This window comes from Scardinius erythrophthalmus (genome assembly GCF_964197995.2).
Source record: "Scardinius erythrophthalmus genome assembly, chromosome: 1".
In the NCBI taxonomy this organism is placed as follows: domain Eukaryota; kingdom Metazoa; phylum Chordata; class Actinopteri; order Cypriniformes; family Leuciscidae; genus Scardinius; species Scardinius erythrophthalmus.
In genome coordinates this window covers 64416432-64430093 of record NC_138221.1, presented here as the reverse complement: position 1 = coordinate 64430093, position 13662 = coordinate 64416432, and the positions used below count along the sequence as shown (strand labels likewise).

Below are 13662 nucleotides of genomic sequence, written 5' to 3'. Positions count from 1 at the left end.
ACAAAAATGTACAGGTAACACTTTACAATAAGGTGCCATTTGTTATCATTAGTATAACTAACATGAACTAACAATTAAACATTTATTTTTAGTTAGGGTTAAGTTTAACATTTACTAGTACATTACTTAACTAAAAATTGTAACTGTTAATGAACAAAGATCAATAAATGTTTTAACAAATGTATTGCTCATTGTTAGTAATTTTATAATAGGACATTATTGTGAAGTGTTACAAATTAATATTCAGTATAGAAACTTCCATGATGTTTAAAGGGTGTGTTCACACTTGGCAGGTTTGATTCATTTTTTTTAAAAACTTTAGACTGAAATATGAACGCAACACAGAACAAAGACATCTAAACGAACCAAAAACAGGTCCTGGTGACACAAGATGTGACCCTTAAAAAGGACAGAATGCTCAAGCAAACCTGTTTTATCTGGTCATAGTCGTGATGTTGACAATCACAGTTCAGTTCAGGCACAAAAACACTGTCTTCTTGAAGCAGATCTTGGTTTGTGTGTGTGAGACGAAGGGATTCCTGCCACTGTTTTGCCACATGACACAAGCTCTACACAAGTTCTCAGCTGGTCAAAATACCATCATACTGTGTGTACGCACAAACAACAAGCGCATTTATCCCCAAACACAGCATTGTTTTGGATGTTTGGTAAGTTCCATCGTAAAATATACGTCATAAAAGCTGTTTTTGTTTTTGTTTTGTATCTTTATGTGTGTTGTTAAAAACACGAAGCAAACCAAGACTAAATGTATCTTCTTCTTTTTTTTTATTATCCGGATCAAACGAACCAAGAGAACCCAACCACAAGTGTGAACACACCCTTAGATTTAATTAATTTCAATGACTTTTCCATGCCTGGAAAACACAATTTTAAAATTCCCAGATAATTCCAGGTTTTCCATGACAATAGGAAACAAAATATTGGGTAGATTCACCTCAGATGGTTCAAATCATATTTTGCCTCAAAACTGAGAGAGTATAAAATTATCTTTAGCATTTAGAAAATGAAACATTTCCCCAAAACTCTCATTTTCTCATATGTACTGCAATGAATGAATGAATGAATGAATGAATGAATGAATGAATGAATGAATGAATGAATGAATGAATGAATGAATGAATGAATGAATGAATCAGGTTAAGGCACATTATTAATCTTATATCTGTATGCAAAATAGAGTTTTCCTAAATGTACAAATATTGTCTTTTTTTCTGTGTGCAAGTACATGAGCATGGTACTGGAATCATCCCTAAAACAACCCTTTTTTATCTGTGCAAGCACTTGTGGAGCATCTCTAGGGTTTCTGACCTGCAGAAGGGTCTCTTTGGGAGTCGCGAGCAGGTTGACGGCTGAAGAGAGTTTCTGGAAGGAGTCGGCAGCCAGATCTCCCAGCCCGATGCTTTGAGTCCAGTCCATCAGCAAATCCAGGTTGGCCCGGATCTGCACTCCTCTAGACCACTGGTAGAAACCACCGCCAGACCCTTCAAACACAACCACAACTATATTTATTCTGAAGTCACAATTAGTGCAAGTGGTAACATGTTCATCATATTAAGCTTCTCTTTATTTTTCAATAATCATCAAAAGTCACAAGCTGGATTTGAACTCAACCAGTTTACATTCTGTCATAGTTTTGTCTGGCTTCAGCAGAATATTGCGCGCAAACAGGCCAATTAAATTTACACCTGGATGCAAATATTCACTCTGTAAAATTCACACCCTTGTGAGAAACATGTCCCAACAGAGAAGCAAGACCACTGGGGTGAAAACAGCCGGTTCTACAAAGTCGTTTACAATGCACCCTCTCGTCTTCTCTTGTGGTCTTATTTTGGTGTGTGAATCCATATAACTTGCATCGAAACCTCAGTGGTGATTTGCATTCAAAAAAATCAAAGAGTTCACGCACAGTAAATGTACTCTATGTTTGAGTGCGAATCACCATCAGGTTTTGTTGAGTCTTCAGAAGGACAGTGCACACACGTGCTCACCTCTCTCCATGAGCGCGTTGAAGAGCGAGGCGTTGGTGAAGAAGAACAGGTAGGTCAGCAGTTGAGACGTGATCTCGCTGTGCACCAGGAAAGTCTTGAGCAGCGTCAGGGCCTCCTTCAGGACGTCCAGGATCTGGCTGACCCCCGCAGGCGTGCGCAGCTGTCCGCTCTCAGAGAAAGGGTTACTGTCCAGCAGCTCCGGCAACACAGCATACATACTCTAACAGAGGGGACGGGGACATACTGTGTGATTAATGTGCTTAACAATCCATCAACTGTTGTATCCTGTACAGAATATTATCATGTGAATGCTGCTCGAATAAATACTAAATAGTAGCTTTATTAAAAACAACTTTATTAAGAGGACCACCCCATATATAACACGTTGTTTACTGAAGTATATACCCTGTATTTTAAGCATGAATCGTGTAGTTATAATAATTACTACAAAGTCATTTTTGTGCACAATGCAGTCATAATATCTACAACATATATATCATGGGGGGCACACAGGACATAAAGAAAAATCTCTCTATATATAGAGTTGTAAGTTTTAATATACATTTATAAATCTGAATATATAATAGAAAATCTGAATATATTGTTAAAAAAATCTTGATTTGTGACTGAAAAATGAATATATCATTTAAAACCCTGAAAATATCTAAATAAAATTATCTCTATCTATCTATCTATCTATCTATCTATCTATCTATCTATCTATCTATCTATCTATCTATCTATCTATCTATCTATCTATCTATCTATCTATCTATCTATCTATCTATCTATCTATCTATCTATCTATCTATCTATCCCAAATTTTATCCAAATTGTAGATGTAAAATATAAGTTTTAAAATATCTACATTTAAAAATCTTTAATAGTTGAATAGTAAATCTAAATATATGCCGCTGTTCCGTTTGGGATAAGTATGATTTTTAAAAACATTTTCTTTGAAAGAAATGAATACTTTTACTCAGCAAGGATGCATTAAAGTGTTAAAAAGTGATAGTAAAGGTATTTATAATGTTACAAACATTTCTGTGTAAAAATCAATGCTTTAAAAAAAATTTTTTATTAAACATTTAATAATTTTATCAATAATAAGAAATCTTTCTTGGGCATCACATAATAATATTAGAGTGATTTCTGAAGGATCACGTGACACTGAAGACTGGAGTAATGATGCTGGAAATTCAGCTTTGATCACAGGAATAAATTACATTTTACAATATATTAAATTAGTATTTTAAATTGTAATAATATTTCACAGTATTACTGTATTTTTGATCAAATAAACTTTTGAACGGGAGTGTACATGTATAAATTCTGAATATCTGAATATAAAGTTTAAAGCTCAATAATTATTTATAAATCCTGAATGTGCAGTGGAATACATACATATGTAACTACGAACATATATGTAAATGCTGAATGTGCAAATGCAACCCTAAAACATAGGAGAAAACACAGGAGAGATTAAGGCAGATCACATTTTTTGTGCTCTCAGTAGAGAGGACATACTGAGCGTCCCGTCTGAGCCGACAGGAAGAGCGGCACGGGCCGGCTTCCCCTCAGCGGGAGATATGTGACTGTGGCTGGACTCTGGAGAATGTCTCAGCCCTGACTGGCCATTGTTACAGCACCAGTGAGAGTCTTGAGAATCATTCAGATAAGACTAGACCAGCAGATGAATCTCACATCCACACTCACTTTTCCCACTGACTAAACCACTGCTGGAAGAGATAAAAGGATTCTGTAAACAAATAAGGGCCATGCAGATAACTGTGCCAGACGGGAACTCTGGCAAGGCTAAGAGCCTACAGGGAACGCGTTTTATCACAAAGCTGACAAAAACACAGCAAACTGAACTATAACCCTGAAATAAAGGAAAATATTGATGATTCTTTAAGCACAAGAAGAGACAAAGGTTTTGTTTTTTAGAGATTTTTAGAGATCATGACAATCCATAGAAGCTAATGAAACGTCAGGTTTCAAACTAAAGGTATGGGCACATTAGCGAAATTTCAGCTAAATTTAATGAGCAAAAAGTGTCCATTATCTCTTGTCAATAGTGTAGCGATGTATGACACACAGCTTACCTTCACTATGATCATCCATTGCGAATGAAACGTCAGATCTCAGTGTAAAGGTATGATCACATTACCACAATTTTGGCAACGCTTTGCAAGAGAACAATGGTCCATTGCCTATTATCAACAGTGTACTTATGTATAAAGCACAGCTCACTATCACTATAACCATTGATTTGCGAAGGAAATGTCATATTTCACTGTAAAGATGTGGTCACATTACCAAAATTTTGGTGAAATTTCATGGGGCAAAAAATACATTGTCTATTGTTAACAGCAATGTATGAAGCACAACTCTTCATCTCTTCACCTCTTGAAATGACTGCATTTCGCTTGTGAAAATTCATTGAACAATCGTAAATGCGACTGCACCTTAACACAACTCTTTAAGTCATCGTGAAATCAATATGGACAGTTCTTTTATGTTTTTTTATGGAATATTGCAGTATTGATTATAAATGATTTATCTATGCACGTAATTTTTCTTTTAAGTTATTGTGCCTTTGTCATCAGAATAACTTGCAGTGATATCTCTTCTCTTTTCTGATGAGGTGTTTACTGGGGCGAGGGCGAGGGCGAGGGTGAGGGCGGGACAACCTGTCACTCCACCATGATCTCCACATGAGATCCACCAATAGCAAACCACAAGCATCCAACCATCCAATTAATTCCCCATGGACAAAAGTTCTACATTTGTTCTTGTTTTAGAAGCCGTTTCACTCAGATATACGTCATAAAAGATTATCGCAACTCCCGTTTCAATGGCGACTTTGAAACACACATAAACACACTGCCAGTCTGTCAGGGCACAGCAGAAGTTAATGAAGCTGAAATAAGTGCTTCAAACTCAACGCACTTCAGTCGTATGAGGTCATTGAGGAACTAACCAGAGCCAAAGGTCCCGCCTCCGATGACTCATCACTGAATGACACATTCTTGCCTTTTAAACATCCATGACATCACAGCATTCATGGGCATGACTAAGACATGGAAGAATCGCACCATTCACAACAATTAACAATTGATACATGACTGAAATATCTAAATGCATGATGAAACATAGACTATTAAAACATGTGTCAACAGGAAAGCAGTATAATTTCATTATTATAACCTGTTTAATATTACATACGTTCTTTTAACAGGAAAAAATACAATTTCCTAACACCAACCAATCACCTTACACAGTCTGACTTCACAGGTAAGCGAAAAAGACAGAGTTTATGGCTTGTTAAACGACATTTACATGCTAATTATCCGGTAACCGTTAACTTTCTGGTAGGCATAATGATTGCTTCAACTGGACACTCATCTCCCTTTCTGGTGATGAGAACAGAATATTTCCTGGTCAGGAAACAGATGAACTCTCCGAGTCCAAATGTGGAGGTGCACAGCTGCTTCCCCATCAGGCAGAGGATGGGTAACTCTGTCCTTCCTGTCCGCTACAATACCTCTTAACCCCTTACATGCCAGTTGTTTTCTAGTTTAGGACCGGAGTGTTTGAACCGTGAAGGACCTAACCTCTCCACTGACTATTTACCCACGAAGTTAATCTGCAACAAACACGCCACATATTTCTTGTCTCCAACTTGAGGTGACTTCATTGCGTGGATTTTCCGCACCATCGAAACGGATGTAACATTGATGTAATATAATGGAGAATGAGTAACACAATGTTTCCTTTCATTTTCAACAAGCGATTTTTAATCGTTTTAGTAAACCCTGGTTTCCTTGAGAGGTTCCCATGGAGGCACATCAAAGATTCATAGAAAAGTAAACACTTATCCTTATGTTCCATTGAGAAAATAACAATGGACAGAAAATAACAATTTCAGACTGATTGAACTATTCCTTTAAGACATTCATCACGTACAGCAACAGACAAATCCAGCAAGAAAATAAATGTTCCAAAACATTCCCGCTCATCTGAGAGAGGCAGGGATTTGCCATTAACTTGAGCCTTGAGAAAACACTGTTAATGTGTTTGTTTTTGATTCTTTGTGAACGAGAGGACAAGTTATCTCGCTCACCAACAGCTATGGCCAATCCCTGTGTCTCCACTGCTTTGTTATGACTTTACTTTTGGCTTACAGACTGGAAGTACAAAATGCTGTTTACACGGTTATGTCCTGTTTCACATATTTTACATCCTTTCAGGGCTATGAGGAACATATTTAAATATATAATATTTAATAATATTTAACATATGTAAAATAAACATTACATATTTGGAATGCATATATAATAAATATAGTACTTAACCACAAGAAATATATGCAAATATTTCAATCAATTGGCAGACCTAATGGCCTTTAATTTGTACTTACTTTGGTGAGATAGTAGACACACTGCTGGAAGGTGAACATGATGACTTCCTCTAGGACCGTCATGGCCTCTTCACTGGCAGCACGCGTGGACTGGATCTGACAATCCAGTGATTCTGAGCAGATGGAGACATGATGTTACTGCACATTCGCAAGAGACTTATAAGTATAGATCTACCAGTGGCTGGTAGATCAAATGATAAAACAGTAACTAAAGCAATGAGCCAACGAGGCCAGTGATCTGACACATATTTCGAATAATATGGGACAACACATAGGGAAGGCTAATACCTTTGTCCTGTTCCTGTCTGTCCTGCTGTCTCCATGTTAAGAGCAGAGGGACCTCGTGCTGGATGAAGTGCAGCAGCTCAATGGAGTTGGACATCCACAGTACCAGCGGCTCCAGGCCTGGGATCAGATCCTTCATGTTCAACACATGCAGCTCTGCTGACATTTCACTGGAGCTTCTGTTGCATAAAGAGCACAATGTTCACATGTTATCACAACACAGGCAGACAGACAGATGGATAAACTTGTGTGAGTCTATACAACAAACCAATAATCCATTAATTATCAGGCCAACCAACCAACAAAACATCCATCTATCCACCTATATATCTGTCTGCCCAAACAAGAAACCAAGATTCATTTGTCTAACCAACCAACCATATAAAACAACCATCCCTTCATCTGTCTTACTAACCATCCAGCTGTCTATCCATAAAAATATCTGTCCAACCAACTAACCAGCCAGCCATCTTTCTGTCTATATATACTTATGTATAAGCTTGTTCATTCAAACAAACTATCATAAGTCTATCCATTTGTCTGGCCAACCATCCATCTACCTTTTTGCCTGTCAGTCTAAATATCCGATCAAAAAAGCAACTGACATCCATCCCTCTAACCATTTATTTATTTATTTATCTGTCTGTCTGTACAACCAACCCAACAAACAACTATCCATCTATCTTACTGTCTAACCAAACATCTATCTATCTATAAATATATTTCTATCCATCCAACCAACTAACCAACCATCTCTAATCATCCAACACCAATGCATTGGTTTGTCCAACCAATCACCCAGCATTTATCAATTAGTTTTTCTAACGCAGTCATTCCCAAAGGCGGGGTCCCGACCCACAAGTGGGTCGCGGGAGATTTTGTATGGGTCGCCAAGTCGAGCACTATTTTTCAGTGTGCTATAAACGCGTTCTCATCCTAGGGCGTCATATACTGACGCTTTTGACATTTCGTCCACATGCAACGCACATGGCACCCTTTAGCGTCAATATGAGACGCACAGGTTATGGGTAGGTTTAGGTTTAGGTCTGGGGTAGGGGTAGGGTTAGACCGCTAGGAGGCGCCTTCTGGCCCATATCTATCTGCGTCTCATATTGACGCTAAAGGGTGTCATGTGCGTTGCATGTGGACGAAATGTCAAAAGCGTCAGTATATGACGCCTTGGGACTTTGTCTCATTAAATATAAATTGTGTACATTGTAAAGATGAGAATATGAAAACAATGAGATGTCCTGTCAACTCTTCCTTTCTCATTTCACCTCTGCATTTTACTTATTGTCAACAACAGGTAAATAAAACAAAATTGTGCTTTGTCAAATATCTGTATCTCTTTTAAATAGTTAAGTGGAAGCTTAACTGACCTTAAAAATGGTCATACATATTTTGTTAATGCATAAATTCTCTTCGTGATAAATGAACTATATGGGCCTAATGTTTATTGGGTCACAAGGATTTATCGACTTTAAAATGTGGGTCCCCAGAAAAAAAGTTTGGGAAACACTGTTCTAACCAACCAACCATTCTGTATTTTTACGTCTGTCCAACCAAAAAAGCGATCACCAACCATATCTAACCATTTATGTCTAACCAACCATTCATCCATCTATTCAATTGTATGTCCAACCAACCAACCAACCAACCAACCAACCAACCAACCAACCAACCAACCAACCAACCAACCAACCAACCATCTGTCTGTCTGTCCATACATTTGTCTGTTTGTCTAAATGTCACTGGCTTCTACACCTATGCTTGTAAAACCTGTCTTTTTTTATTTTTTCATTTTAATACTTTGAATAGCAGCAAGCCAAATCAAAGTTCAAATCATTGAGGAATTGAGGTTAAGTTTCCACCTTTAATACCTACGTTTTAACTATTAATCTCACCACAATATGGAGGGAAATGACTAAAAATCAGGATGTGGACTGATACCAGCTGATAGAAAATACCAGCTCTCTGCTAGCCAAATTCACTATTTAAACACAAGACAATCAGAGCCTGAAACACTTTAACACTGCTGTCTGTCAGCAGACAGATTTATCACTGTACAATTCAACAGTAAATGACACGCTCAAGTGGCCCTGTCCCGGGTCGAGAGCGGGCACCACAAAGAAAACAAAAGTGAATTGAACATATACAGCACCATGGGTGATAATACGCTAGTTAAAGTCGTACTTTAAGTTCCCTGCTCTTATTTCAGAGGCGTGTGAAAGAAGAATGGTTTCAAGAAGAAATAAGCTCTCTCACATGTCTGGCTGCAGAGCTGCAAGTTCTTTTGTTCTTTCCTGTGGAGGAGGGAAAAAAAGAAGAATCTCAGAAGAACAGCTCTGTTAAGTGTGCCACAACCTTTAATCCCCTGATGACAATACTGACCTACTTTAGCTCTCCAAAAGGGGTGTCAAACAGGACAAGTTCTTGTGTCCAGTACTCTTTTTTGTTGGTAAATGTAAATATGCATCATATGGACATCATGGACTATTCCACCAGCCCACATATTGAGTTATAAACATAAACAGAAGGGCTTTCCAGACTTGAAATAGTACACCCTGGGTCAATCTACACCTTGGGTAAATGGGACCCTGAGTTATCTCGCTTCACATTTCACACTGCTCAAAATTGACCTGGGTTAACTGGACTTTTCACACTGTACATTCCTAAACCGTCCTACGTCATACGCCGGCATCCATCTCCCGTGAACGCGCGTCGACCGCTACCGGAAGCCAGTTATTTTCATTTATAAAGTTTTAAATATGTATATTTTTACAACAAAACCGCACGGATTACCCTCAGAAGGCCTTCGTTTATCCCCCTGGAGCCGGATGGATTACTTTTGTGAAGGATGCATGCACATTTTTGGGACTTGAAGGAGTGGACCCCATAACTTGACATTATAACCACTGAAAGATCTAAGACATTTTCTAAAATAACATATGCATCTCGAACGGCTTGAGGGTGAGTAAATCATGGGTTTAAAATCATTTTTGGCCGAACTATCCCTTTAACATTTGCGGTGTCAGTGTCATTGATGAACGCAGCAGGTGACCTGTTTACACAAATGCTCTAGTGTTGTGCATCATCGTAATGTATATTGTTGACTGTACAACCATGTTTTTCCTGAATGGACTTTTCAGACCATGAAGGTAAGAATTAAACATCTTCTTCTTCAATTCAATTGTGGCGCTTTCAGTAATCATCTGACATATATCAACCCAGGGTGTGAAAAGCCCTACAGTACCTCAAGTGGTACTCAAAGGTATTTCAAAGAATACCATGGTATATGTCCAAAAAACACAATTACTGTGGTACAACATTATAATAGTGTGCTTTTCTTGTTTTTGGCATGTGGTTTTTTTTCTCACTCACCCACATGGTGAGCTGGATCTGATTGGCGATAGAGAGCAGCAATTTCCGAAGGTGAGCCAACTCAAAGTTGGTGGCGGAGTGTTGAATGCACAGACACAGTAGAAAGGCTGGAGTGAGTTTGGGTTCTTTCCCTCCTGAATCCACCATATTGAGAATCTTCTCCAAGACCCGATCTTCGTGCTGCACCTGATAGGACAGCGACACCACCTTACCATCCAAGTCCCTCCATCGGGCGGCCATTTTTTGAGTCCTCCTCCTCCTGACAGATGTCCCGCACAGTTTACAGGGTGACGTCGTGGCAGGGGGACACAGGGTGGCCATCCAGGACGGGGTCTGGAAGGCTCCTGAGGCCGTAGGGTCCTTGAACATGAAGAGATAGTGCTGACCGAGCCCCACCAAGTCACCTGGACACAACTCAACCTCGTCATCAAGAGGGACGCCGTTGTGTGTTACACATGCACCGTGGAGGGGTCTGAGCACGGTTTGCATCTTACTGCCGCCCTCAGTTTGGTCTTTGGCGGCGTCTAGGCGCTGTACGCAGCAATGCTGAGGTAGAATGTCGGGGGCAAAGAGTAAGACGTCCACCTTTAGGGTCTCCTCATTCTTACCAGCTGAGGATTCACTGGAGCAGCCAAACACACAACTGTTCCCACTCATCAGATAGATCAGAAAGTCCTGACAAGAGATTAGCAGAAGAAACAGGAGATTTCGTTAAATTGAACAAGATAACCTTGGGCTAATAGAATCTTAAACCAAACTAACAAGCAGTAAGTTCACTAATGGCTGAGTACTGGGACAAAACAGTATGAGGGAAAATGATTTATATACCAAGGATTCGAGATTTTTGGGATGAATCTGTAAAACATGTATTCACCTTTGTTTTGGTGAAACTTCCTGCATTTCATTTTCTCGGTTATTTTCAAAACTAATGGCAGTTAAAGGTGTGGGACATGCATTGTTCATTGTCTCAAGAATCAATGAGTGAACTGACAACTACTGGTAACAGAATTTAAGAAGGAAGAGTGAGGACGGTCTTATCTAAATTCTTCATCTGCTTATTGTGGTGTCAAAACAGACCGCACTGTTAATAGATTGATCCACTTAGTGCTGCTAAACCACATGATTATTCTGATCTGAAAGAAGCACCTCTCAGCACTATGGGAAGTGATTGACATAGAGCTGTTCTAAGTCCCTTAACCAGAGATAATCTCCCAAGCACCTGCTTTAGGCCAAAAACTCACTCTCATTCAGCCCTTTATAAAAACCCTTTTGCTTGACATGAGCAACATGTGATGAGCAGAGCAACTCGGATTTAAAACATCTGTCACTCACAATGCTCTACTCATCACTCGTTTCTTGTGGAAATGGACTGAGGATTGAGGCTAAAGTAGACCAAAATTAAAGCCCATGTTTAAGGCCAGGTTCAGTGTAAATGTCAAGAGTTTTTATGCACAATTAATTATCCTTTGGTATTACTTAATCATCATAATTAATTATACTTTAGCTGTTGGATCATAATAAAATCACTGATATCAAAGTCACATGATCAACATTTCTTTGAATTCATATACAAACAGTAATATAATGGTGTGGGGGACAAACAACCTCATATCTGACTGAATGTATTATGTATTTATTTTTTATTTTTTATTAAACATCTCTTCAGTTGCGAGTTATAGAGTGCATTAGTGCACTTTTTTAGTGTCGTTGGTTCCTGAAATATTTTTTCCATTAATTTCTCCCATAGGGATTTTTTTATAAGGTCTTTGCTAAAGCGCCATAAAGCATGCAACAAGCCAAACCAGCTAAGAGGTGAATCACAACATTACAAACTTTGATTCCAATCAAAACGTAATTGAAAATTAGACACAAATTCAGAGGTACAAGACTGTGTACTTAGAGGCCTTAGTGAGGGAAAGAACTACAATCCCACAAAAGTCATTCGCAGTGCTTCATGGGAGTAGGCGGAGCTAAAGCGCTCTTTTTGTGCGTTATGTTTGTGTCGACTCTCCGATTGGTGGAACTTTCCCCACAGCATTATGGGTAATGTAGTTTTTCACCACTAATTCTGCTGCTGAACATGATTATTTTAAAAATAAGTTGAATTTATGTGGGCTGGCAGCTTCAGCTGAAGCAAAGACCATAGATAACAACATCAGTAGGGCTGTCTTTAACGGTTTATAAGTTAGCATTAAAAATCTATTTAAAAATTAATGGAGTATTTACTCTCCGGAACCCGACTGTTGCACTCTATAATGGGAGAAAAGACATTGTGCATAACATTTCCAGCTAAAAATGTAGAGACTCAAGGGACAAAGAGCAAAAACAATAAAGAGAAACTGTACTGCGTGGCAGAGTGAGTTGTGTTTCTGCCTTGACTGACCGCAGGCTTAGTAAACAATGCTGATTATTACCTACAGTAAACTGCAGTGCCGCACGTATCCTCATGGCACTGGAATTTCTACTCCTGATTATAGTTCAGCATTTTAACGAGATATAATTACTGCTATAACCACAAACTTCTTTATTCCTCTCTCCCATGCATGTTTTGAGCAAGCAAATTAAATGTTTGTCTTCATAATTTTTTATTCACTTTTTTGTGCCTCTGCTAATTTTTATCTGGATGATATCAGTGTCCGTTCTGGTATGTAATGCCCACTTTTCACAATCCAATCAACTGTAGGTGGATTATCATTGAACATTGTTTCAACTGTGAATATTTCGCATTGAAAAGGCTAAAAAATGTGGTTATGTTCTAAGGTTGCAGTTTTCCCTGTTTAGTGTGTACATGCAAAAACTCACACACCCTTGACAATGCGTACTCAGCAACACTGACTGTGAGGAATAGCCGGGTAGCAGATTTCCTGTCTCTGAAAACATGTGTGGCTTTTCCACACAGTTTTCCACAGAGATGTTTAAAATGTTCAACAAACACTAGAAAAACGACTGTAGTTGGTTTTGACACCGTTGTCCATTTTTTTAGCTGTATGAACTACTGATTTTGTTTGTAATTTAATTGATCATATTGATTTGTCGTGGTATCTTGGTTCTGTGATGGAATCAAATGGCACAAACACACTTTTCATGCAAAAAAAATTCACAAAAATAACTCAAAAGTGGACATTTGATGTGCGAAACAGGCCTAACTCAATTTTTCCTTCACTGTTGCCTTTAATCTGTTGGATCTCTGGGTTTATTAAGGGCTTTTGGGATTCTGTGTGTTCTTAATGTGTGTCTCACGCGCTTCTGCGTGTTGTGGTTTCTTCAAATCTTCTCCACCTGTGTGAGAGCTCATGTTGAGCAGAGCTCCAGTTTAGCTCTCACTCACTGATGGCCAGTCCCAGAATGCCTTGAGACACATGGATCATCTGCCGTCCAAATGTCCGCCTGCCTGTCCAAATCATGTTGCTCTGACCTGGGCTAATCCTATAGAAAACTACCACACACACCACACACTCTCTCTACAGTGAGTGGCTCCAGATTAAACTGTGCTTAAGTCAAGACTTTACACCACTGTCAACAACAAGGGATGAATGTGCCAATGTCTTATGTAAGGTTTGAGAT

The 13662-nt window shown here is 38.8% G+C and overlaps 1 protein-coding gene across 1 annotated transcript in view; it reads right to left on the bottom strand.

Moving 5' to 3' along the window:
- radil2a (Ras association and DIL domains 2a) overlaps positions 1-13662 on the bottom strand; it is a 35524-nt gene that overhangs the window by 14918 nt on the left and 6944 nt on the right. The window contains exons 5-10 of the mRNA XM_081366274.1: positions 10099-10773; positions 8983-9020; positions 6721-6896; positions 6433-6545; positions 2010-2229; positions 1330-1502 (exon numbers count right to left, since the gene is read on the bottom strand). Of these exons, the coding sequence (XP_081222400.1) occupies positions 1330-1502; positions 2010-2229; positions 6433-6545; positions 6721-6896; positions 8983-9020; positions 10099-10773 (1395 nt within the window). The remainder of the gene's footprint in view (positions 1-1329; positions 1503-2009; positions 2230-6432; positions 6546-6720; positions 6897-8982; positions 9021-10098; positions 10774-13662) is intronic.